Here is a 22545-nt window from a genome sequence, read left to right as displayed (position 1 = left end):
TTGGTCATGTAGGGTGCTTGGCGTGCATGCCGCATAATGGCGGTTGCGATTGTGGCTGGCAGGTAGGTGACTGACTTGCGCTTGGCCGGCGGCTCGTGTGCCGCTCCCATCGCGTTCTGCTCCAACCTCGACACAGTGATCCAATGTGGAAGAGCTTGGGGACGCCTTTGGCATCGAATCGTTGTTTGTATCTCTAATGAGGTGCAGAGAGGTTTTGGGAGACACAGACGAAAGAGGCCATCACCCCATGAGCGCGGGCGGCAGCTTGATGGCAGCAGCCTCATTGCCGCTGTCTTCCAAGAGGCAAAAGGAGACCAACCCTACTCCCCGAACCCGTCGCCTGACCCCTCAGGACCGGATTCTCAGCACAGATTCGAACCGCCGACCTGCGAGTCGATAGACACAACAGGAGGACACCACACCCGCTGTGCAAGCGGGCGGTGGCAGAGTTCTGTGACCTTGGCTATGAGTCGCTCGCTCCTCCGCCACACACACACACACATACACACACAAAAGAGGACCGACCCTACCTCCCGAACCCGTTGCACAACCCCTTGGGTCCGGATTCTGTGCGGCTCGAACCGCGAACCTGTGGTCTGAGACCACCGGCTTGAACCGCCCCGCCACGCTGGCGGGTGGTGATAGCGAGCTACACTCCTGGCTTATGTGTGGCTTGTGTCCTCGGTGGTGTGAACAACGAACACTCACTCGGTAATGCACGCACGCTGAAATCGTCTCGGTCTTACTCTTGACTTCAACCCGGCAGTCGTCCCCTGGGCCAGAGACCAATATGATAACCAACAAGCTGACCATTGTAAGAGTGTTTAGTATTGAAGTTGAGTGTAACTCTTAGGGGTAAACCTCTGTGATGCGTCTATCCAGACAGGAGATCCCACCTTCTATAGTAAGGCTGATCAACAGAATAGTCAGCTCGCCGTTGCCAGAGTTCTGGCAATCGTAGCCGTGACATCCAAGACAGGTGGCGACGCGTTTGAACCGACTGCCACTTGATGCGGTGACCTTCTTAGCCGTTTCCTCCAGCCCACAAGAGATTGTGATACGTATTTCTTCTTGTAATTGGCATTGAGGCACACTGGGATCAGTGATACACAGTTTTCTTTGTGTAATAAGCAAATGGCAGGAAGATACAGAACAATGCGACATTGCACAAAGGTGACCACACCAATGATGTGCGGAACAGAGGATGCGGGGAAATTTGATTCCGTCGATGATCCACCTTTCGGGCGAGCGGCGCACAAGAATGGCGTCGCTTGCAACAATCTTGTTGTTGTTCTCGACACACCTTCTTCCTTTCTGTTCTCTTTTCAACACATTGTTCTTGAGACGCAATAGCCTACAGTAACAGCGACGAGAACCGCAGGGGGCTAGGTATCGGTGCCCAGGCATAACTATACCTCTCAGGCCCAATTCCCCCTGGCGATTCCGCTTCCAGCACCGCGCGCGACTGCACAATGGTCGAGCCGACGCCCCTCTCCCTACCCCCCAACCTCCCTTACCCCATCACGCTCACGCGGCTGCTCGTCACCCCAGGAGTCGAAGTATCCAGAGGCACCGGGCTCGCAGAGTACAAGTTTCTGTCGGCAACGCGGCGCAAGGAGAATGACGCCAAGGAGCGGGCCGGCAAGGCGGTCAGCGCCAAGGAGCGCGAGGAAGACATGGTCGGCAGCTGGGAGAGCCCAATAGACGGCACGGTGAAGAATTGGGAGGCTGGCATCAAGGTGGGCTTGACAATCGAGGCCAAGCATGCTCGGTGAGTGCCGGTGGTTGACGGTGCGCCGATCGCGACTGACGAATGCTAGCAAACCGCTGTTGCAGGTGGAGCAGCCTTGCACCCACCCCGTCCAGGTCCACGGCATGTGTGCTGTCTGCGGTAAAGACCTCACAAAGTGCGTACCCGATATGCGGTGTGGGGCGGTGGGCGCGGTGTCTCCACAGCCGCTGACTGTACCCCAGCGAGGACTACCTGTCTCGCCCTCCTCCAAGCAACAACCCTGGGCCATCACGATACCCCGGTAGCTTTGAGCTCGCACACGACTCATTGGGTGTGACTGTCTCCACAAACGTGAGCTGGAATCAGCCGGTTCTGTTCGCTTCAGCTGACGCCTCGCAGGAGGCAAAACGCCTCGAAACCCTGACTCGCGACTCGTTGCTCGCGTCGCGTCGGCTGACGCTCATCGTCGATCTTGACCAGACCATTATCCACACTACGGTTGACCCAACAGTAGGCGAGTGGATGAACGAGATTGAGGAGGAGGAGCGGCAGGCCAAGGAGGCTGCTGCGAAGCCCGAGAGCGAGGCTACCGAGTCGACAACGCCACCAAACTCTCCTCCCGCGGCGTCAAAGGAGCTGCCTCGCTCGGTGAACCCGAACGCCGAGGCGCTCAGTGATGTTGCGCGGTTTCAGCTGGCAGATGACCTACCTCCTGGCGCTTTGAAGGGCAAGCAGCGTGGGCCAGAACCTGTTCGCTGGTATTACACCAAGCCAAGGTGGGTAGGCATAAGCCGGACATGGAGCTGACCCATGCAGACCGGGACTCAAACCGTTCCTTGACAAGATGTCAAAGCTCTACGAGATGCACGTCTACACGATGGGCACGCGGACGTACGCCGACGCCATCTGCAAGGTTGTCGACCCCGAGGGCAAGATCTTCGGTGGACGGGTGTTGTCACGAGACGAGAGTGGAAGTGGGTAGTGGAGCAACAGGGCACGTGACGCTGACATCCTCAGGCATGAGCTCCAAGAACCTAACACGGCTGTTTCCAACGGACCAGAGCATGGTGGTGGTGATCGACGATCGCGAGGACGTCTGGGACGGATGTCCCAACGTCGTCAAGGTCGTGCCGTACGACTTCTTCGTCGGCATTGGCGATATCAACTCGGCGTTCCTCCCTCCCACCCAGCCCGCCATCACCCCCATCCCATCATCATCAAAGGCCCCCAGTAGCCCATCAAGTACCATTGCATCGTCACCGCCCCCGGAGACGCCACCAGAAATACCCAGCACGGAAGACGGCCTGCTTGCGCAGTCCAGGATATTGGATGACTTGGCTAAGGAACGCCCACTGGCCAAGCTGGAGGAGGAGGGTGAGAAGGCGGAGAGCGAGACTGGGGGAGAGGCCGTGGACGATGCGGTGCTAGAAGCGGCTAAGTCTGAGGACTCGACCGAAGCCCCAGCAGAGCCCTCACCAGAGCCCTCATCAGCGCCATCATCCGAACCCTCATCGGAGGCCTCATCAGAGCCCTCAACAGAGGCCACAGCTGCCCCTGCTCCCTCTTCTCAGCGCACCCACCTACACCACCGCAAGGCGCTGTTCAACAACAACGACTACGAGCTCGGGCGCATTGAAAAGATTCTCCGCCAGATCCATACGGGCTTCTACGAAGCGTATGACGGACGCGACCCCTCGGACCCCGCTATGCCCTTCGAGTGCGACACGCCATTACTCATCGAGGAGATCAAGGACAAGGTGCTCGCAGGCTGTGTCATCGCCTTCACCGGTGTGATCCCGCGCCACGTCAAACCCGAAAAGAGCGAGATCTGGAAGGCCGCCGAGTCGTTTGGGGCCAAATGCACCAACGACCTGAACGACGAGGTCACTCACCTTGTCACCGCCTCCCTCGGCACCGAGAAGATGCACAACGCAGCGCGATTCCCCAAAGTCAAGACGGTGTGGCTTGCCTGGCTACAAACGTGCATTGCACTGTGGAAGCGACTGGACGAAACCGACTACATCGCATTGAACCCGACCAGCGCATCGACGTCTGTAGGTCCTTCCCGACCCGAGACACCGACAGTGCGCAAACCCCCTGCAGGTGAGACTAATGGGTCAGATGAGGATCAACCCGCGGACTCGCAGGAGGACCATGGGGACCACGGCGTTGGCGTCACTGAGGACGAGTTAATCGCGGAAGCGGCAACTCTGACTGAGGCTTGGGGCGATGACGATTTCGACACATGGTTAAATGAGGGGTCTGACAGCGAAATGGGCACCGATGCAGGCGACGACGAGCGCGACGACGGCGGTGACGGCGCCGAGAGCCGCGCTTCGAGCGTCGACGTCGGCAGCGGCGACGAGAGTGCGCCGCCCTCACCACGCCGATCTTCAATGCGCAACTCACCAGCATCGTCTCGCGCCTCGACACCAGGCCTCAAGCACATGCGCTTTGCCGACGAGGAGAACCTTCCGTTAAGGGTCTTCCACAACCTCGCCGAGTCGTCGTACCCTCCGCGCAAGAAGCGCAAGGTGCTCTTATTAGAGTCGCCGCGGCCCGACGACGACGTGCCCGATGACCACAGGTTTGAGCACTCGGGCGGCGCAGAGGCGGACGTGACGGATGGCGAGACAGACGGTGAGACGGACGGCGAGGACGAGTTTGCCAAGATGCTTTCGGCGAGCTTGGGCGGCGAGGAGTGACATCAGAAGTACGCTATCGAACGCATGGCATGTAGCAATGTATTGCATGATTGTCGGTGAAAGGGGTGTGTGTGCAGGGCAGTTGTGTGGGGAAGTCAAGGCGCGCATGTCGTGTCCGGTCATTCAAAGTCGAGCGACGCGAGCCGCCAACACCAGCAGCGCGTGGAGCAGCGGCTCGCCGCCGGGAGTTGCAATCCCCTACGACTGCAGGTTGGAGGTTCGAGCCCGCTCGCTGAATCCGAACCGGTCCCAGGAGGAAGGGGACTGGCGGCCGGGGTTCGGGAGCGGGGGAGAGCTTTTTGTGTGCTGGTGTGTGTGGGTAGCGAGTTGCGGGCGACGCTGTGGCGGCGGTGCATGATGGCGCTCCCTCTGCACGGCTGGCTTGCAACCGCCGAAGCCGAGTATTAGACAACCAGAGAAGGATGCATGAGGGTGGGGGGCGTCCTAATGCACCGAAGCCGTGCGTGAGCAGTTGCGTGGCCTGGCTGGGTACGGTACGGCGCACTGCACCACCTCGACAATGAGCCGTGTCGAGGTCTCTCACCATCCGACCTTGCCTCCACCCTTTCTTCTTTCCACGCGCCTCAGACACGACGTCAAGCCCTCGTCAGCAAGCACAGCGTACTGCCTCTTTCCAGCCCCTCATGGCCGGCCGGCCCACTCTCCCCCTGCTGTGGGCAGAGACTCCCAGCATCGAGCTGCCAGGAGTCGGTCGGCTGAGGAGCCTCACGAACACCCCGCGCCCGCCGAAATCACCAACACCCCTTAGCTCAGTTGGCAGAGCGTGAGATTCCAATTCCGGAATGTGATTCCTCAAGGTCGTCCGTTCAAGTCGGGCAGGGGTGGGACGATTAGCCAAGTTCTAATTTTTGGATTTTGTGGGGATCGAACGACGATCGATTGATTAAGCGGCGATTGTAATTGGTCCATCCATCTTGTTTTTGGAGGGCAAGTAGTGGCGTGGCGGTTGCCGGTCGGTCGGCGCTGCGTGCGTGCGTTGATGCGCCTGCCTGACAGAGGCTGCAGCTGCGTGCGTGCAGGGTCGAGTTATGTTCTTGCTTCTCGCTCCCTCGGGGCCCGAGCAGCGCGGCAAGCTTCGCTGCTCGCCCCGAAGCCAGGCAGGCCCGACTCATTGTGAGAGAAATAACTCGTCTCCTGGGTCGGTCTCCCATTCACTCACCACTTACAATGGCATATACGCTCCACGAGCAGGAGGGATCGGATCCCGTCGTACCCACCACCACCACCACGCCAACGCAGCCGCAGGGCCTACTCACCCTCGTCGCCGTCGCCTGGGTCGACGTTACGACCCGTACGCACGAGACAGACCATTAGCCAAACAACCACCTTACCTCTCGCAGAGCTCCTGCTTTTGCTGTTCCACCCCGTGGCTGAGATCGACAAGGCGCTGGGCGTCCTCTGGGCGTGGAGTCGAGCATGACGAGGTGGTGGTCGAGGTAAGGTAGACAGATGCCGCGTGGGACAGCGTCGCGTGGGGGTGTGCGTGTGCGTTGCGGCACCACCGGCGGGCTGCTCAAGACAAGAAAGACCCTGCAACTCGCCTCCACTAGTACTGCATATGTGAGCGATTGATTGATTCAAGACGGTGTGAGAAGGACGACGGGCGCGACGGTAGCTATGTATCGACACGTTGTCGCCGCCGATCACCCGCTGCTCGTCTCGTCGCTGCATGTTGCACGTCGCACCGCCGCCAGTGTCCGTGCGCCACGAACAGGCTCGCTCGTCGACAAAACCACGACAACAACAACACTTGCACCCACCCACACCTCACCATGCCCATTGCCCAGGTCCACCTCGGCACCCGCACCCCAACAACACTAGCGATTACCTTCGCCCCCAACATAACAGCACATATCCGCTACGCAGCGGACGCGAGGGGCCGGTTCCTCCCCACAGTGCGGGACACGCACGGCAACCTCGCCCTCGCGCTCAGCGGAGCCGTGCGCTCCACAAGCGCCCTCAAGGCGCGCCTGCTCGCCAATGCTCTGCAACACTCTTACGCCATAACGCAGCTCGCTGCCCTCGAATCCGCGCTGCGCGCCTTACAGGCGCCGGCCAGCGCCCTCGCCAGCCTCGACGTGTGGGTCGTGAGCTCGTGGGCTGCGCGCGCGCGCGGCGAGGGCGGGTGGAGCGACGCGGGATTGGGCGGGTGGGACCGGCTTGACGAGCGCGCGCGCGAGGTGATGTTGCGTACGGCTGTGCGCGACGGGTACGCTGTGCTCGTGGCGTACTTGCTCCGCATTGCCCTACGGGAGGGCTCCGCGATCGAGCTCGCGGCGTGTGCTGGTGCCGAGGTGGGGAGTGCGCTGGACCACCTCGCGCGGATTGGGTGGGCGGCCGTGCGTAGTGTGCGCGAGGACGCGGTGAGCCTCCTGGGTCAGACTAGATAAGTGAGTCGAGTGGCGCGTCGCATCCTGACGCCCCCGCAGTGTATTCACAATCCATCAATGTATACTACTACACAACCCCTTGCGCCCGGCTACAGCGCATGCGCCGGCCCAGCGAGCAGGTTGACGCCCTTCTGCACGCCGTCGCGGGCAAACGAGCGCTCAATCCAGCCGTTAACCGCCGGGAACTCCTTGGCGAGGTCGATGCCCGCGCGGGACGCGCCCTTGACCCACGTGATGGCGTTGATGTCGGCCACGGAGAAGCGGTTGTCGACGAGGTAGGTGCGCTCGGTGCCGAGGTGGTCCTCGAACACGCTCAGCAAGCGGCGCATCTCGTCCGTGTACCGCTTGATGGCGTAGGGAATCTTCTCGGGCAGGTGGAGGAAGTGGCCTGCTTGGCTGGGTGGGGGTTAGCGGGGTCGAGGGCGGGCGCAGCCAGACACCAAAGAAGGCGCCGCGACTTACCCGAACATGGGTCCCACACCACCGTGCGTGAAGAAGATCCAGCTCAACGCGTCGCTGCGCAGCAGAGGGTCCTTGAAGCTCAGCTTGAACTCGGTGTCATAGTTCTCCACGAGCCAGAGCAGGATGCTGGCGGATTCGAACACGCGGTGGCCCGTCGGCGGGTTGACGTTGTTGTCGATCAGGGCGGGGATGCGGCCGTTGGGGTTGATCTTGAGGAACTCGGGGGTCTAGGGGGGCGGGGTGTCAGCTGCGGCTCATCTCGTCTCGTTTCCGGTCTCCACTGCTCCCAGCGCCCGCGACGAGCAGCACACCGTCGCCCGCTCGCTCGCTCGCTGCGCTCGCGACCTCGCGGCCAACTCACCTTCTGCTCGTTCGTCGAAAGGTTAACCCGCACAAAATCATACCCAATCTCCTTCTTGTCCGGGTACGCGAGCCTCAGCTCCTCGAGCATAATGTTCGTCTTCTGCCCATTGGGCGTGTTGGCCGTGAAGAGGTGCAGGGCGGGCGCGCCAAGGGCCGCGACGTACGACGCGGGACGCTCGGGCGTGAAGATTGAGCTCGACATGGTGGATGCTGTGCGGAAGAAGAAGGAGGGGAGCGCAGGCGTTAGGTAGGGGACTATGCGGGAGAGGAGCATTGGGATGGGGTGGGTTGGGGGGGTGGGTTGGGAATTATATACACAGTTGTGGAATGGACACTACGTCATGGATTTGTGGGGGTGAGTGACTGGATCAAACTAAAACTCCCTTCGCTTCGGGATGGCATCGCTTGGTCATCCACCGCGACTGCCACGCCGCCATTCGTGCAGCCATTCCGCGACGGCCTATGTATGGCTATTGCATCGCGCCCACGCCACGCCCTCGGGCATGATAACAGACACCGAGGCGCTGGGGCGTGCATTTCTAATCAGGAGCGATGACTGCAATGGCTGGGGATATCGTCGGCGCCGAGTCCGTTCCATTCATCTCCAGCGGAGGCTGGAGGCTGGAGACTGGCCTGCCTCACACCCTCGGGCATGCTGCGATCGACAGACGCGACGCGTACGTTCTCCCTCGTGACACGTGCACTTGCGCTCCTGAGACGCCGAGCGCGCCCAGACCGCCAGACCCTTCCTGGCCTTGCCTTGGTCGTTGGGGGCTGGGCACAAGGGCCGCGACCTACAGGTGATGGTTTGTGGCGATTGCGGGAGCAAAGTGTTGCGAGCGTAACACCGAGCTCGACACGCTGCTTCACCTCGAGTAGTGCAGATAAGATTAGGACGACAGCGCTCACGCCCAGCAACTCGCTCACATCCTCACGACTGCACCAGATCAGTTCCCTCCAGACGAATCGCACACCTCGCTGCGCTCGATGTGCTTTGCAAACTGAAACGTCTGATCACATTTTCATGCTACAAACGAACCCATGGATCCTAGCAAATGCAGGGCGAGTGGTTGTTTTGTTTACCACTCGGTGGCGGCCTCAGTGGCGGCGGCGGGCTCAGCGGCCCAGTCGCCCGACTGGGGCTCAGCCGACCAGTCGAGGGCCTGGTCGGTGGGCTGGGCGGCAAAGGCAGCGTCGTTCGAGGCACCGGCAGCCCAGTCGTCGGCGACGGGGGCAGCGGTCTCGGTGGCGGCAGCGGCCTCCTCCTCGGCGGCGGCGGCCTTCTCCTGGGCCTCGCGCTCAATCTCCTCGGGGTCACGGTAGAAGAAGAGGTCGGGGAGGACGTCCCAGCCGGCGGGGCCGGTGGGGCCGCGGGGGACCTCGCCCTTGAGGCGGAGGACCTCACGGCAGAGGAGGTACCAAAGAAGGCCGATCGAGTGGCGCGACTTGTTGTTGGTGGGGATGGCAATGTCGACAAACTTGAGCGAGGCGTCGGTGTCGGCAAAGGCAATGACGGGGATGTTGACGTAGGCGGCCTCACGGATAGCCTGGTGGTCGACACGGGGGTCGGTCACAATGATGAGGCGGGGCTCCTTGAACGAGCGGGTGATGTAGTTGGTGAACGAACCGGGGGTGAAGCGGCCGGCAATGGCCTGGGCGCCAGTGAACTTGGCGTACTTGAGGACGGCACGGTGGCCGTAGGGGCGGGCCGAGATGACACAGATGTCGGCGGGGTTCTCAATCGAGGCAATGACACGGGCAGCGAGGACGAGCTTCTCCCAGGTCTTGCCAACGTTGAGGACGTGGATGCCGTCGGCGCGGCGCTTCCAGACGTACTGCTCCATCGACTTGTCGCAGTTCTTGGTGCCGAGGTGGGCCTGGGCCGAGAGGAGGAGCTGGACGTCCTCCTCGGTAGCGTTAAGGGCAGCGGGGACCTTGGACATTGTGGTGGTTGTTGGTGGGTTGGTGGGGGTGGTGGGTAGTTTTAAAAGGCGTGAGGGGCTTGCGTACTTGGAATCAAAGATCTCGACGAGAAACTCAAGTCTGGGAGGAAGGTGTCAGTGGTTTGTGATTGAGGGTAAAAGTTGGCCGCGGTGCGAGGTGCGAGCGGCCTCGGGGTTTGTCGTCGTGTGGGCCTTGCCGCGCGCCGAGCGTGCGCCTCGCTACCGCTGCCGTGTCGACTCACCAAGAACTGTCCTGTTTGCTGGCAAGTCAACGGCAAACTATTTTTTTGGATGTTGAACACGAGGTGTGGAGATGGTTCAAGGTGAGCAGCGAGCCAGCGAGCGAGCAGCGAGCGCGGCGTCGGCGGCAGCGAGCACCAACTCCCAGCGAATCTGCAACTTGTCGAGCCAGGCACGCGACAATTTCAGCCACGCCTCGGAGTTTGGCGGTGATTTGTAAGGGGAGGGTGGCATAAGGTATTAAAGAGGGGGGGTGATACAAGTCATGGCAGCGGGATCAATTGGACCATCACCGCGGGACTATTTTCTGCCCTTTGGCTTCTTCCGTGGGCGGTCTGGATTCTCATCAGCCAGATCTGCACGCCGCTGGCTGGCTGGCTGCGGTCTTGCCGCCTCGCGTCACGCGCCTTGTGCCGGTTTACCGCGTACCGCGCCAACCAACCAGAGCTAGGCCGTGTCAAAGGCGACGTACGTCGACGTCAGCTTGTCTCTGTCGCCACCCACCATACAGCGCAGTTGGGGGCAGGCAGGGCGGGCACAGGCGCAAGGCAGCGCGGCTGTTGTCGGTGATCCCACCCACCCACCCACTGCTGCTTCCTTGCTGCTCATGCCTGCCTGCCTGCCTGCCTGCCTGCCTGCCTGCCTGCCTGCCTGCACCTGACTTGCATGAATCACCACCAGCCAACCAGCGTCCAGCAGCAGCCTCCCTCCTAGCAGCAGTAGCGACGACGGCGAGCCCCGGTCAGCAGATGGATGGGAACCAGAACCAGAACCAGCCAGAGCGGCCCGCGGGCCAGCGCGGCCAGGCTGAGGCTGCGATGCGGCCCTAAACGAAGCAAGCCCGTGGTACCGTGGTCAAATCAATCGGCCCGCGCGCGCTGCTGCCTGCCTCGCAGGTCCGACGACGTCGTTAGCTTGGCCTGTGAGCTGGTGCTTCTTGACTTGACCGGCCAGCCAGTCAGGCAGCCAACCGGGTGGCTTCTCGCTACCACCTGTCATGAACATTACTTGGCCTCGCCACCACGTCACTGATCGTGGCCCAAAGCCAAGCGTGTACCGCGTTCAGCTCTTGACAGTGTCCATTGTCGTAGCCGCCGTTGCTACTACTCGCTCGTTGTTGACGATACGGCTGTTATCGTACACTACACGCCCCAAACACACCCCTGCTCGCCCTGCCACCCTCTTGTTGACCCCCGGTATCAAAAAGGTGGGTAATGTTGCTTGTTGAGTGAGAGCGGGGTCAAAACTTGCCGCTGGGGTGAGGAGGATGGGGGGTGCAAGCTGCCGCCGCCGCCGCGCTCATTCACGGCTCGAGCCGCCGCCCGTGGTTGATGCCGCGGCCGCCTGCCTGCCTGCTTCCTTCCCTCGGTCCTGGCCCCCTTCCCTTGCTGTGGCCACCCACCACTACTCACCACCACTGCCGCCTGGCCACCCACCCCGCCCACCCCACCAACCCCCACTGCACGCATCGATTTTCCATCGACTACCACTACTATTCCACCACCCTACTCTCCTCTGCAGGACCAAAGCACTGACTCGTGCCCCCCTCCTCCTCCCTTCTTCCCCTCCTCGACCTCTCCTCCTTTCCCTCTCCCCCCTCTTCCCTCTCTCGCAGCTTCCTTCGACTTCAAACAGCACAACAACTTACCTTGCTCGATTTCAAAACAGCCAGCCCTCGCCTCTCGCCGCTCTTCCCTCCTCTCGTCGTCTGGCTTCCACCACACACCTCTCTTATCGCAACCTCGTATATTGGCCAATACATTCGTCTCGCAAACAGCTCGCCCACTATCGACAGAGGGGCCAGCTTGCGCGCGATTCGTCTTAACGCACCACTCTCTCAACGCTTCCCCATTTCCTCCCACTGCATTGATTTGATTACAACCAGCTACTACTACGACGCCACCAAATAACTACCACCCAACATGTCGCTTTACATCACCATCGTCCCCGCCGTCGGTCAGCAGCAGCAGTGAAAGATTCCACACACACACCACGTCCCTCACCGCTCTCTCTCTCTCGACGCCGGGCGACTACATCCTCGGTCCTGTTTGTTTCTGTGTACGCCCCCCCTCGAATTCCAACCTGAAGTCTAGCAAACTGTCCACGCCTATAGCCGCCACCCAGCATTGACGTCGCTCCCAAAGTCTCTCTCGTGGCTCTTTGGCTTTATTGCAACGGACACTGCTATACGCATCACCCGCCTTCAGTTGGGGCCCATCACTCTTCGTCTCTCTGGTTCTCCTGCTTCCTCGCTATCGGTCAAATCGTCGGTGTATCAAGCCCCGTCGTAGCCCTCCACCCATCCACACACTACCCACACCACCCACCACACACCGCCCCCCAAACTCGCCTTCCTCCGCCGCCCTCTTCCGCCAATCACCCCGTTTCCGCCCTCTTCCAGCCAAACCTTGTTTGCACCACCAGTTGTCCATCGTCGTCGCCATCGTCCACAACATTGAGCTGTGAACAAGCATTCATCCCATCGATACCACCACTGGTCGTGTGCATTGCCTCGCGCGCTCGTGCATTGTTTGTCTCAAAGGGCTGTAACTACCACTCGGGGTTTGTCAGATTGTCGCCATCGGGCATCGTCGTCGTCCAACATCAGGAAACGCCACCCAACCGCCAGGAACCTTAACCCAGTCGGATTAATCCCATTTAGGTTTTCGCCACCCACCCAAGCATCCGGGCAATTAGTAAATCTGACGATTGGGCTTACCCATCCATCCACACCACCAAACCACGCCTCCCCCCGCTCGTTTACTCGTCGTCGTCGTCGACCCAATTGCTGTTCAGTGATACGACGACACACGCGCACCCCACCCACAAGTTCGTCGTCATCGATCTCCGAGCATCATTGGTTTGCCACCCACCCAGACCCACGCTGCTAGCCCCTACATCTTTGTGCATCAAAGTGTCAACTCGCATTGCCGCCCGCCACCCACTGCACATTCTCTTCCACCCAACCACCACCACCGCTTGGATTCACTCAACCCTGTTGATCAAGTGACATCGAGTAAAGGAGCCAAGAAAACGGTCGTCAACTCAATCATAGCCATACCGACGCCCGCACTTCTTCGCCGACCTCCCCTTCCACCCGACTCTCCCTTTCTCATACCATGTCTCGTACGGCGACGGCAACCCCGCCGCCGCCTCTGTTCCATCAAAAGAACGCCACTCCGTCGGCTCGTCATGTCTCCAAGGGCAATGGCTCCCAACTGCCAGTTCCTGGCTTTCAGCGCCACTTCAAGAAGCAGTCCAAGCTGTCGCACTCGGCCGTGCCTCCAACATCGTCGAGCAGCAGCGCCACTGCAATGGACCCTCCACCACTGAACCCTGCGACCAATGCGGCGGCGGTGGCGCCTGCTGGTGGCAAGGTTCCAATGTCGGCCAGTGACATGCTCGGCATGGGCACTCCGCGCCAGCGCTCGCCTGACCCCATGGCCATGTCGCGCACGGGCTCCATCAGCTGGTCGTTTGACGACTCGGCTTCGGCGGTCCCCTCAATGTCCACGAGCAGCTCGGCCAGCAGTGACTCTTGCTCGGCTTCCTTGACCACGCCGGAGACTACGCCCTCATCGTCCATCTACGGTGACCATGCCGAAATTGTTTCGGGCAGCACGACAAGTTTTCCGAACGTGCCTATTGCCACACCTTCGCCCAGATCCTGGGTTAATGGGTTTGGTAAGATGGCCCGTGCGGCCATCAGCCCGTTTAGCCGTCGCCGTGAGGGCGAGAGCCCCAGACTGCCCTCGTCCCCAGCGCAGCCCATCTCGCCCTCTCCGGGCCTAGTCGGCATGTCCCCGTACATTGCCCCGTCCCCCCAGTCGTTCTCGCCCATGTCTACCCCGGCCTCGCCCATGGCGTTCACGATTACCCCTGCGCCAGAGGTCGCTCAGATGAGTGAGACGACGCCCTTGCCACTCCACGCGCTGCCCCCGGCTGTTGCCGTGCCTAGCAACATGCCTCCGGCCATTACCCCCGGATCTCCCGAGATCGACAACCCGGTGGAGGCTTTGCGTCGTGCCGAGTGGGCCGAGCTCCAGCAGAAGCGCGTGACTGAATTTGCTCGCCTCTGCTCGCAGTGGCCCCAGTCTGGCTACAACTTGGGCAAGTGGGGCCCCAACGGCTGCCCGAGCAACTATGTCCCTCAGTCGTGGGCCAACCCCAGGCAGGTCGTCCGCACCATGCAGCGTCAGGCCGAGCTCGAACGCAAGCTTTGTGACGACGACAGCACGTTCTTTGCTTCGGCGCCGACGTCTACCCGCAGCTCGTCGACCGACGAGTCTGTCCCGAGCACCTACTCTTTCGTCTCCACGTCGCAGACGTCCCTCGCCACCTCGGTTTCCGCCGGCACAATCAACGAGCAGCAAGACAATGGTGCAGCTCTCTGCGCAGCTGTTTGGCAGGCCACGAGCAGCAAGGCCGAGTACAGAGTTGAGCGTCGCTCCTCTGTCTCGGCTGACGCCTCGTTCAAGGTCCAGACCACTGTTGAGCAGCAGACTGCTGAAGACATTCGTGTCGCCATGTCGTCGCCACTTGTTGACGGTGTGCAGGGCTGGCGCGGTGAGGCGTCCATCATCTCGGTCAGCTCGATGGCGTCGGTCGCGACCTCGATCGCCACCTCGGCTGCCGAGGACAAGGACGACAGCAAGTGGGGTTCGCTTGCCAACTCGACCAAGTCTCTGAGCGAGCTTGACCAGATGGCCAACCTTGCGACTACGGATCGCATGGACGTTGACGAGCCCGAGCCTCTGTCCTCGATTCCGTCCGTCCCCGGGTCTCACCCCGAGTCGCTGAGCGTCCCCCCCGTGGCCGTCATGTCTCGCCCGACGCGTTCAGCTTCGTGTCCTGCGAAGCGTCCCCTGACTTTTGTCGGCGATGACGACGAGGACAAGCGCCGAAAGGTGGACGAGCCGATGGCGGTTGACACGCCCGTGCTTACGGATGAGCCTGCAGCGCTCACTCCCCCTCCTTCGCTTATGACTGGTTCTGTCCCGAACCTTCTTGTCCACCCTGCGATCGGTGCCCCCATGCTCTTTGGCCACGCTGTCAAGACCTCTGCGTCTCACCCCATAGTGATCTCCCCCTTCATCCCGAACGAGATCATGGCGACGCTCGGCAACTATCTCCTCGCTGATCCCAACCACGACGCGAGCACGCCCCTTCTGCTGGGCTCGGAGCTGGACGTGCCCTCGCTCCTCCTCTCTTGCCCCCCGCCCAACCAGTGCGCCAGTGAGGCGGGCCCTGTTACCAGTGGCCGCGTGTCGCCTACCGGACCAAGGACCTTGATCTCCTCGTCGAGCCGCCCTCGTGGCTCGGTGCGCCAGCCTACCCAGCTCGGCAACCTCCTTCTCTCCTCGTGCCCGGGCAAGAGGCTGAGAATGGACGGCCCGGTCAAGGGCCGCGGTCCAGTCTGTCGCGATCTCGCCACCGACCTTCGTCGCATCAAGGGCGCCGGCGTGGGCGCTATCGTCTGGTATGTGGAGCCCTTTGGCGGCAAGCGACGTCACCGCTAACCCACGCAGTTGCTTGGATAACGAGGAACTCGAGCTTCTTGGCGTGCCTTGGGACACGTACCGCGAACTCGCGTCTGACATTGGCCTTGACGTCATTCGGTGATTATCCACGACTGCGCATTCCTCGTTATCAACCGCTTACCAGATGCTCCAGCTTGCCCATGCCTGATGGATTCACCCCCGTCTCGCTGCAGCTCTTTGATGCGCAGGTGTCGCTCATTGCCACCAAGTACACTCTCAAGGGCATCAACGTCCTCGTCCACTGCCGCGGTTAGTCACCCACTGTCGTCTTTGTTCGTTTAATATTAACCCGATTTAGGCGGTATCGGCCGTGCTGGCCTTACTGCATGCGCCTGGGCGATCAAAATGGGCTTTGTTCAGCCCCACCCGACGCTCGCTGCTGCCGCCGAGCAGGCTACAGTCGTCTCTGCTGCAGCGGCTGCAGCCCGCAGCGGCTCCAAGAGCGGCCGCAAGTCTTCGAAGCTCGTGCCCCAGACCCCCTCGGGACCCAACTCCGAGGAGGAGCACTGCGTCGTCATGTCGGTCGTCGAGCGTGTCATTGCCATGATCCGCTCGCGCCGCGGTCTCAAGGCGATTGAGACGTATGAGCAGGTTCAGTTCCTCGCGACGTATGTCGCGTGGCTCCGTGAGACCACTGCGTAAAGGTCGTCACATCTGCGCCATGGTCGCATTTCCGCGCCTCATCAAAACTAAACTGGTATTTCACGACCACCGACCACCACCTACCCGGCTATTGTTATCGCGCGCATTTCCGCATCCACTTTCATGGCATTGATAACCCAACCCATCGGCTTTTCTCCAACCCTAAAAAAATCCACCACAATACAACCAGCCGCCACGATATCCTCACACGTTATTGTCACGGACTTGCACAACACATCACCCACGCCAACACAGCACTGCATGTTTTCATTCGCCATGTTTGTTAAATGTCATTACGACACCGCGCGTGTTCAACAGCCAGCCGGTTAACCCTTCCCCCCATCCTCCCATTGTAACAAATCCTCCTCGTTGTCTCCGGCTGTCTGGCCTTGTGCTAGGCAGGCCTCGGAAAGAAAGTGAATATGAACGTGTTAGAGTAGAGGGTGGGTTGGGGTGGCGCGTGGTGGGAGTGGTGGCGAAGAGTGAGCGAGCTGATCGGGTGATGCGGAGCGTGAGCGTGTGAGTAGTGGAGTGGGGCAGGTGGAAGTGGGGGTGACGGGGAGGAGGAGTGGCTCTGTGGCGAGTTGCGGAGGCTCGGGACTCCGCAGTGGAGGAGCGTGAGGCTGTGGCACCGACGGGGAGTGAGGGGTGAGGGGTAACGAGGTGACGAGTGTCGAGGTGAAGCGAGGTCACCTGGTGGGAGACCCCGTCCTGGGAAGACTTGGCGCTGCGTCATGAGTATCCAACGGTGAGTGACAAGTGACAAGTGACAAGTGACACGGGTTACCGTGCACCAAGGAGATCTGTAAGTGAGCCAAGAACAGCAGCAAGCGGTGAGATCATCCCCAGCGGTTGTACGTCGTCGCAACAGCACATCCGAGAGGTTTGAGACCGGAGTTACCCAAGCGCCACGCACAAGGACTTTGAACGTGGGTGGGTCCTCCCACATCCGCCAGCAGGCCGGGTGGGGGAGCGATACGCCGGTGAGCGAGGGTGGGGGCAGGCGCCAAGCAGCCGGAGTAGGCGGTGGGGTGGACGGTGGACGTCCGTCGCTGACTTGGTGGGCCAGCTCAGCTCCGAGCGACGAGTGAGTGAGTCGAGACTTATGCTCGTCGGGTCGGTGCCGCGCGGGTATTCGTTTTTGACGCGGCGCGTATACGTGTCGGGTGTCGCCCGACACCGGGCGGGGCGGGGCGGGGCGAGGCTGGCGGCCCGGTGGGAGGTGCTGGTGCTGGTGTTAATCCGCATTCATTGTGAGTTGCTGCGATGTGCATGGGTGGTGGCGAGGGAGAGCATACACTAGACACTAGAGCATGGACACTATAGACACTAGACACTAGACACTAGACATGAATTACAAGTTGTCGTCGCAGCAAGCACGAGCCGTGGCAAAACTCTCCTTGGGCCGGGTGGAGCAACTTTGACCCGGGTGACGGACCTTTCCAGGCCGCTGGCCAGGCGATTTCCATTGCACCCGATTTCCCTGGCCGCTGCTGCCGCAAGCCGCGAAGAGTTGCCCGCATTGTCGCATTGTCGGGCGTTGCCCGCGGCGAGCGAGCCAGACACAGACACGACAACGACTAAACGACGAGTGAGTGCGAGGTGTGTATATGTGCATGCATGCATGCTCGCTAGCGATGTGCTCGTGCATGCTGTTGCTCAGACCAGGCAAGCCGGTGTATGCATTGCATGATCCGGTGTGTGTGAGAGCAACCAAGCTCACTCACCAGCACCCAAGCGACGGCGACTCCGCGCCTCGTTACGAGGCACATTGATACGGCCGAGGGGGCGAATGTTGCTTTCAACCTGCAGTGCAACAAGTCGAGTCATAACCGAGCCTAAGCAAGGCATATCGGATTTCCCCTGCAGTGCACTAACTCCCAGGTGGGAGCTGCAAGGCCCGACGCAATGCTGCAGGTCAGGTGGTGCATTGCTGCTTGCTGAATGACTCGCTTGTCGGGATCTGGCCGCCGTGCGATTTGCGCCTGGCGCCAGCCATGACATTGACCGCAACAACCGCAACGTACGTCCACTGTGGGATGGATGGACGCGCGCTACACTCCCCGCCGCGTTGCCGATGATGGCTTGGTGCCCTCGCGCCCCCTCGCATTCTGGGAATCCATGTGTTGTGTGCATGCATCTATCTACCTCCTTGTGTCTGCTCCATCATCGACATAGTCGTCGCTTCTACCACCACCATCAACAACTCTCGGCTCACCGAACCCCCCACTCCCTGCTGTACACCCGGACCACCCGCCGACCACCCGCCGATTATTCGCTTACCTCGCCGAGCGTCACCGCCGGCCGGTCATCACACCCATTTCTTGACACCACCACCAGCAGACAACATCTGCATCTTGACACTGTCCACTCTGTCTCTGTCTCTGTCTCTGCCTCGACGAACGACCACGCCATCGACAGACAGCGACACCGCACCCCCTTCCCCACAATGACAATGTCCCCGCCCAACGCCGACCCGTACAAGCGCCGCACGTCCAAGGCGTGCGAGCACTGCCGCGCAAAGCGCACGCGGTGTACCGGCTCGTCGCCTTGCGATGCGTGTATTGCTCTTGGACTCGGAGATGTTTGCTACGTGCGCGACAAGGCGCGTCCTAGACGGTGAGTACCGAGCAAGTGGGCGGGGGCGAGCGGGGACACGCCGCGAGGAAGGCGCAGCGAGCAGCATGCACGCTGCATACGCATCCTGCAGTGTGTGTTGCACGGCCAGCAAGCAGCATGCACACACACACCCGCCGCCGAGCGCGGCCCGCGCCCCGCCGGCGTTGGTCATGCTGCGGCGGCGGGCTGGCCGGCGGGTGAGCGGGTGGGCGGAAGTACAGTCCAGCCAGGGGTGGCGGCGAGCTCCGGGCTCCGGGCTCCGGATCTCCTATGGCTGGCGAGGCTCGGCGATCACCCGGTCACACGGCGTCGCCACTCACGCATCACGCATTCATGCACGCATGGCGTGACGTGCGTGGGAGCAGCGGCGTCGCGCCGCGCCGCGCCGGTTGACTGGACTCGACTCGCTCGCTCGTCGCTGGCCGTCGGGCTGGGCCCGACGCTGACCCGACACCGCGACCGGTGCCGGCGCGTACACACCATTCCGCCGGCAAACGCCATCTCTAGTCGCTAACGCTCGCTCGCAGCGCGCCGGCCGCTTCGAAGCGGCGCAAAAAGACGTCCTCGCCCGACTCGGCGAGCACGCATACTCCCCCGCGGTACGGCGAAGCGCACGCGCATTTCGTGCGCGACGTCGAGATGGCCATTGACTCTTGGCTCGAGAGTGCTGGTGAGTCGAGAGTGTCCCGGTTGAAAATGCGGCCGAGTTACAGGCCCTCAGGGTCGGGTGGGGGTGTGGAGGTCGGTGGGTGGGGGAAGAGAGGACGAGGTCTTGGCGTCGTCCACTTTCGTCGGCGTCTACGCGACGGGTGGGTCGTGCAGCAGCACGCATCATCGGCAACTACGCGAGGGTGGGTGCGTGCTTGTGCACCACGCGCCATGCACAAACACAAACTCCACATACCGACCCGCCGGCCAGTGTACCCGTGTCCCGGTGCTCGGCGCCGGGTGCCGGTACGCACGCCAAGGTCGTTCGGTTTGTGTTCGGTCACATTTCGAATCGCGCACATTGTTGTTGTGTGCACAACAGCACGTCGGCGCGCGCCATCTCGTGCGTGCAGCGAGCGAGCGAGCGCTGCAACGCCGCGCGCCGGAACATGCAACGACCAAGCCATCTCGCCCTCGTTGAGGCTCGAGCGTTCGGTTCGCGGCGTGCTCTTGCTGCGCAACTCGCACCACCCGCCCGTCCACGGGGATACCCGCCGCGCTGCCGCGATTGCCGCCGCGGATGTCGGTGATTTGTGCTTACTCAGCGTCCGGTTGGACGCTGGTGGCACGAGGACGGTCGGACGTTGGGCATGGCGACGGGGTTTGGGTTTGGCGACGTTTGCGATGCTCGGGCCGCGGCCAGCCATTCGCTTGCTCGCGGATGTCTCCACCGAGATGACTCGGGCCTTCATCGCCTGCAACTCTCACGAAGTTGTGGAGGTGGTGCTCGTGGTGGACGTGGTGGACGTGGTGGACGCAGTGGAGGTGCCGGACGGATCGACTCACACACAATCCCGCATCCCGCCTTACATGCTAACCCCCCAGGCCACACCGCACGCCTCTCCCTCCCCGGCCCCTCGCGACTCGCCACGCTCTCCGGCACGCCCCTCCCCTCCGATGGCAACGAGCTCGCCGACCTCGAGGACCGCCTGCTCATGGCGTACCGTGCGGTGCAGCACTTCGAGTTCCTGCCACCAGGCCGCGTAGGCGACCTTTACGCGCGCCACAGGACGCTGCCCGAGTCGCTCCTCCCCGACCAGCGAGCGCTCGTCGCCGCCGTCCTCTGCCTCGGTCGCTTGAGCGAGCTCGCCTTCGAGCCCGTACCACTCACGCAGGCTGAGGGGCCTGGTTCAGCAGCCGGCCACCGCATGCGTCCTTGTCCTCCTGACGAGGCGCGCGAAGACATCACCTACTTCCGCCTCGCCCTCGCTCACCTCGACCACTGGGGTGCGGCGAGCTGCACGGCCCTATGTGCACTCCACTGTCTCCAGCTTTACGCTCAGATCCTCGGTGGACCGGAAGACACGCGCGAGATCCTCAGCGCAATGGCCTGGCACGCGCGCGAGCTGGGCATCCACCGCCGCGAGACTGCCGCAGCATACCCTGCTCTTGACCGTGTCGGCCAGCTCTTCTTCTCAACCCTCTACAAGGACACGTGAGTTGACGCTTCCTATGGTGCAGACCAGCTGACATCTCCAGGTGGTTCTCTACCCTCGTCGACGCCGTGCCGTTCACCCGCTGGGGCGAGTACGACAACGAACACTCTGGCTCGCCTGAACCCAACCGACCAGGCATCCTTTCGCGCCTCGCCGTGCTCGAAAGCGAGCTGTTGACCCAGATCCACTCGGGGCGCGTCGACACGTCGTCGCCAGAGTTTGTGCTCGCGACAGAGAGCCGTTGGTGGCCACTTATGCGCGAGTGTGGCGACGAGCGCGACGACGGAATGCTGGCCCTCATCCACCCTTACGCCGACATTCGCTTCAACTGGTGAGTAGGAGTGGGTTTGTGGCGGTTCGGGAGTCGGGAGTCGTTCCAGCAAACCTCATTCGAAAGGGCCGACCAGGAGTGGGTCCTGAAATGTTGGCGCTAAGACTCGAGTTGGCGGAAGAAATGCCGTAATACACAAAGTGGTGGAGGCGACCGCTTAATCGCGTCTAATCGGGGCCGTGATCTGAGACAAAATGTCTCATATACGCTGGCCTCGGAAGCGCTCATTCACGGTCTCACCTACATTGCACCGGGCGTGGCGTGTGTGCATCCTTCTCTCTCCCACGCTAGTGCCAAGCCTGGCATGTGCGGAAGCTAGCCTCTCCGCTACCCCGCCGCTCATCATCCGATCACTGTCACTTTTTTTCGTGGTTTGGCCACCAGTTGCTGACCGTCTACGTAGGATTCGACTGCTTCTCCGTGCTCCCTGCCTGTCGCACCCGACCCTCGGTGCTTCCTCGACTCCGATCGTGGCCCGCTCCCTCTCTCGGATCCTGCACACATACGCTTCGTTGGCCGCGACAAACCTGTTTCACCCCTGCTGGGCACAGCTGCGGCGCATCGTGACCTGCGGCCAGCTTCTCGTCCTGTGCACGACTGCACGCGAGCTTGGCCGCTCCGAGGCTGAGGAGCTCTTTGCCGTCTTCTTGGCTCTCCTCAAGGAACACATTGGCAAGTTTGACTTCATCCCCGAGTATATTGCGGCTTTCGAGTCTGTCGGTGCCTTTGTTGGTGAGTACCGCGGCGGTGAGCGATGCCGTACCCCGCCCACCTCGACCTCGGACCGTGCTCACGCGCCCCCGCTAGGTCTCTCCGTCCCCGTCGCTCCGCAGCCCGCACCCCGGGTAACGCTCCCCGAACTGCCGTTCATGTTCGACTACTCTCTCCCAACGTGGTTTGACTCGGTGTACGAGCCGCACCTTCTCCAGGCGGATGTTTAGGAAACCGATCAACACCCCGGTTGGCCGTCGCGGAGGACCCGACCGCCTCCGACACCGACGTCGCTTGCCGTACTTGTTGGCCGCGGCGCGTCGCTCACTCCGAACTGCCGGGCGGCTGAGACCTCTCGTCACTCCAATATCCGACACTTATCCTGCGCCAGCCCACATCGATAGCCCACGCCAGCGGCTCGACGCGGCCCCAGCCGCTCAGGTTATCTCGCCCAGCCAGCCAATTGCGCGGCTGCGTGAGCACAACAAGCAGAGCAGAGCAAGCCAACACCACCCCACCTCTCCCGTTTATTTCGCCTCAATCGCTGTAGTACCCTGCCCCCACCGTACATGTAGTGGTAGTCGAACGACCCAATGATCTGTATTCTAGCGTGTTGAAATGAATGACCACTTTGTTATGACCAGCGGCGGGCTACGCGGCGGACATACGTAGCAAGTCGGGACGGGACGGTGAGTAGGGGCA

General features: G+C 61.6%; 6 protein-coding genes and 1 non-coding gene across 7 annotated transcripts; 5 read left to right on the top strand and 2 right to left on the bottom strand.

Annotated features, from left to right (window-relative positions):
* The first annotated feature begins 1311 nt into the window (after positions 1 to 1311).
* On the top strand, positions 1312 to 4466 carry fcp1 (RNA polymerase II subunit A C-terminal domain phosphatase). The gene is made up of 6 exons (XM_062770312.1): positions 1312 to 1771; positions 1821 to 1907; positions 1975 to 2083; positions 2132 to 2508; positions 2549 to 2706; positions 2750 to 4466. The coding sequence occupies exons 1-6, from the start codon at positions 1473 to 1475 to the stop codon at positions 4435 to 4437; spliced, it is 2718 nt and encodes a 905-aa protein (XP_062626296.1). The 5' UTR covers positions 1312 to 1472; the 3' UTR covers positions 4438 to 4466.
* A 730-nt stretch (positions 4467 to 5196) lies between these two features.
* LOC62_03G003774 lies at positions 5197 to 5283 on the top strand. Its single transcript is given in 2 exon segments — positions 5197 to 5233; positions 5248 to 5283. It is a non-coding gene; the product is annotated as a tRNA-Trp (tRNA).
* Positions 5284 to 6230: 947 nt separating this feature from the next.
* On the top strand, positions 6231 to 6848 carry LOC62_03G003773 (uncharacterized protein; the record flags this gene model as incomplete). Its single annotated transcript, XM_062770311.1, has 1 exon — positions 6231 to 6848. One exon carries the CDS (start codon positions 6231 to 6233, stop codon positions 6846 to 6848), a length of 618 nt encoding a protein of 205 aa, XP_062626295.1.
* A 38-nt stretch (positions 6849 to 6886) lies between these two features.
* Positions 6887 to 7947, bottom strand: yfcG_1 (Disulfide-bond oxidoreductase YfcG; the record flags this gene model as incomplete). Its single annotated transcript, XM_062770310.1, has 3 exons — positions 6887 to 7244; positions 7311 to 7537; positions 7672 to 7947. The coding sequence occupies 3 exons, from the start codon at positions 7945 to 7947 to the stop codon at positions 6938 to 6940; spliced, it is 810 nt and encodes a 269-aa protein (XP_062626294.1). The 3' UTR covers positions 6887 to 6937.
* Positions 7948 to 8752: 805 nt separating this feature from the next.
* Positions 8753 to 9616, bottom strand: RPS0 (40S ribosomal protein S0; the record flags this gene model as incomplete). The annotated part of the gene is made up of 1 exon (XM_062770309.1): positions 8753 to 9616. One exon carries the CDS (start codon positions 9614 to 9616, stop codon positions 8753 to 8755), a length of 864 nt encoding a protein of 287 aa, XP_062626293.1.
* Positions 9617 to 11301: 1685 nt separating this feature from the next.
* On the top strand, positions 11302 to 16569 carry LOC62_03G003770 (uncharacterized protein). The gene is made up of 4 exons (XM_062770308.1): positions 11302 to 15335; positions 15385 to 15474; positions 15530 to 15645; positions 15695 to 16569. The coding sequence occupies exons 1-4, from the start codon at positions 12976 to 12978 to the stop codon at positions 16036 to 16038; spliced, it is 2910 nt and encodes a 969-aa protein (XP_062626292.1). The 5' UTR covers positions 11302 to 12975; the 3' UTR covers positions 16039 to 16569.
* A 1629-nt stretch (positions 16570 to 18198) lies between these two features.
* On the top strand, positions 18199 to 22472 carry xlr1 (Xylanolytic transcriptional activator xlnR). The gene is made up of 6 exons (XM_062770307.1): positions 18199 to 18657; positions 19185 to 19327; positions 20191 to 20800; positions 20845 to 21132; positions 21536 to 21864; positions 21940 to 22472. The coding sequence occupies exons 1-6, from the start codon at positions 18488 to 18490 to the stop codon at positions 22071 to 22073; spliced, it is 1674 nt and encodes a 557-aa protein (XP_062626291.1). The 5' UTR covers positions 18199 to 18487; the 3' UTR covers positions 22074 to 22472.
* Positions 22473 to 22545: the final 73 nt, after the last annotated feature.

Source organism: Vanrija pseudolonga, chromosome 3, assembly GCF_020906515.1.
Source record: "Vanrija pseudolonga chromosome 3, complete sequence".
In the NCBI taxonomy this organism is placed as follows: Eukaryota; Fungi; Basidiomycota; class Tremellomycetes; order Trichosporonales; family Trichosporonaceae; genus Vanrija; species Vanrija pseudolonga.
Note: the sequence above shows the minus strand (reverse complement) of the source record. Positions and strands in the feature narration are given on the sequence as shown.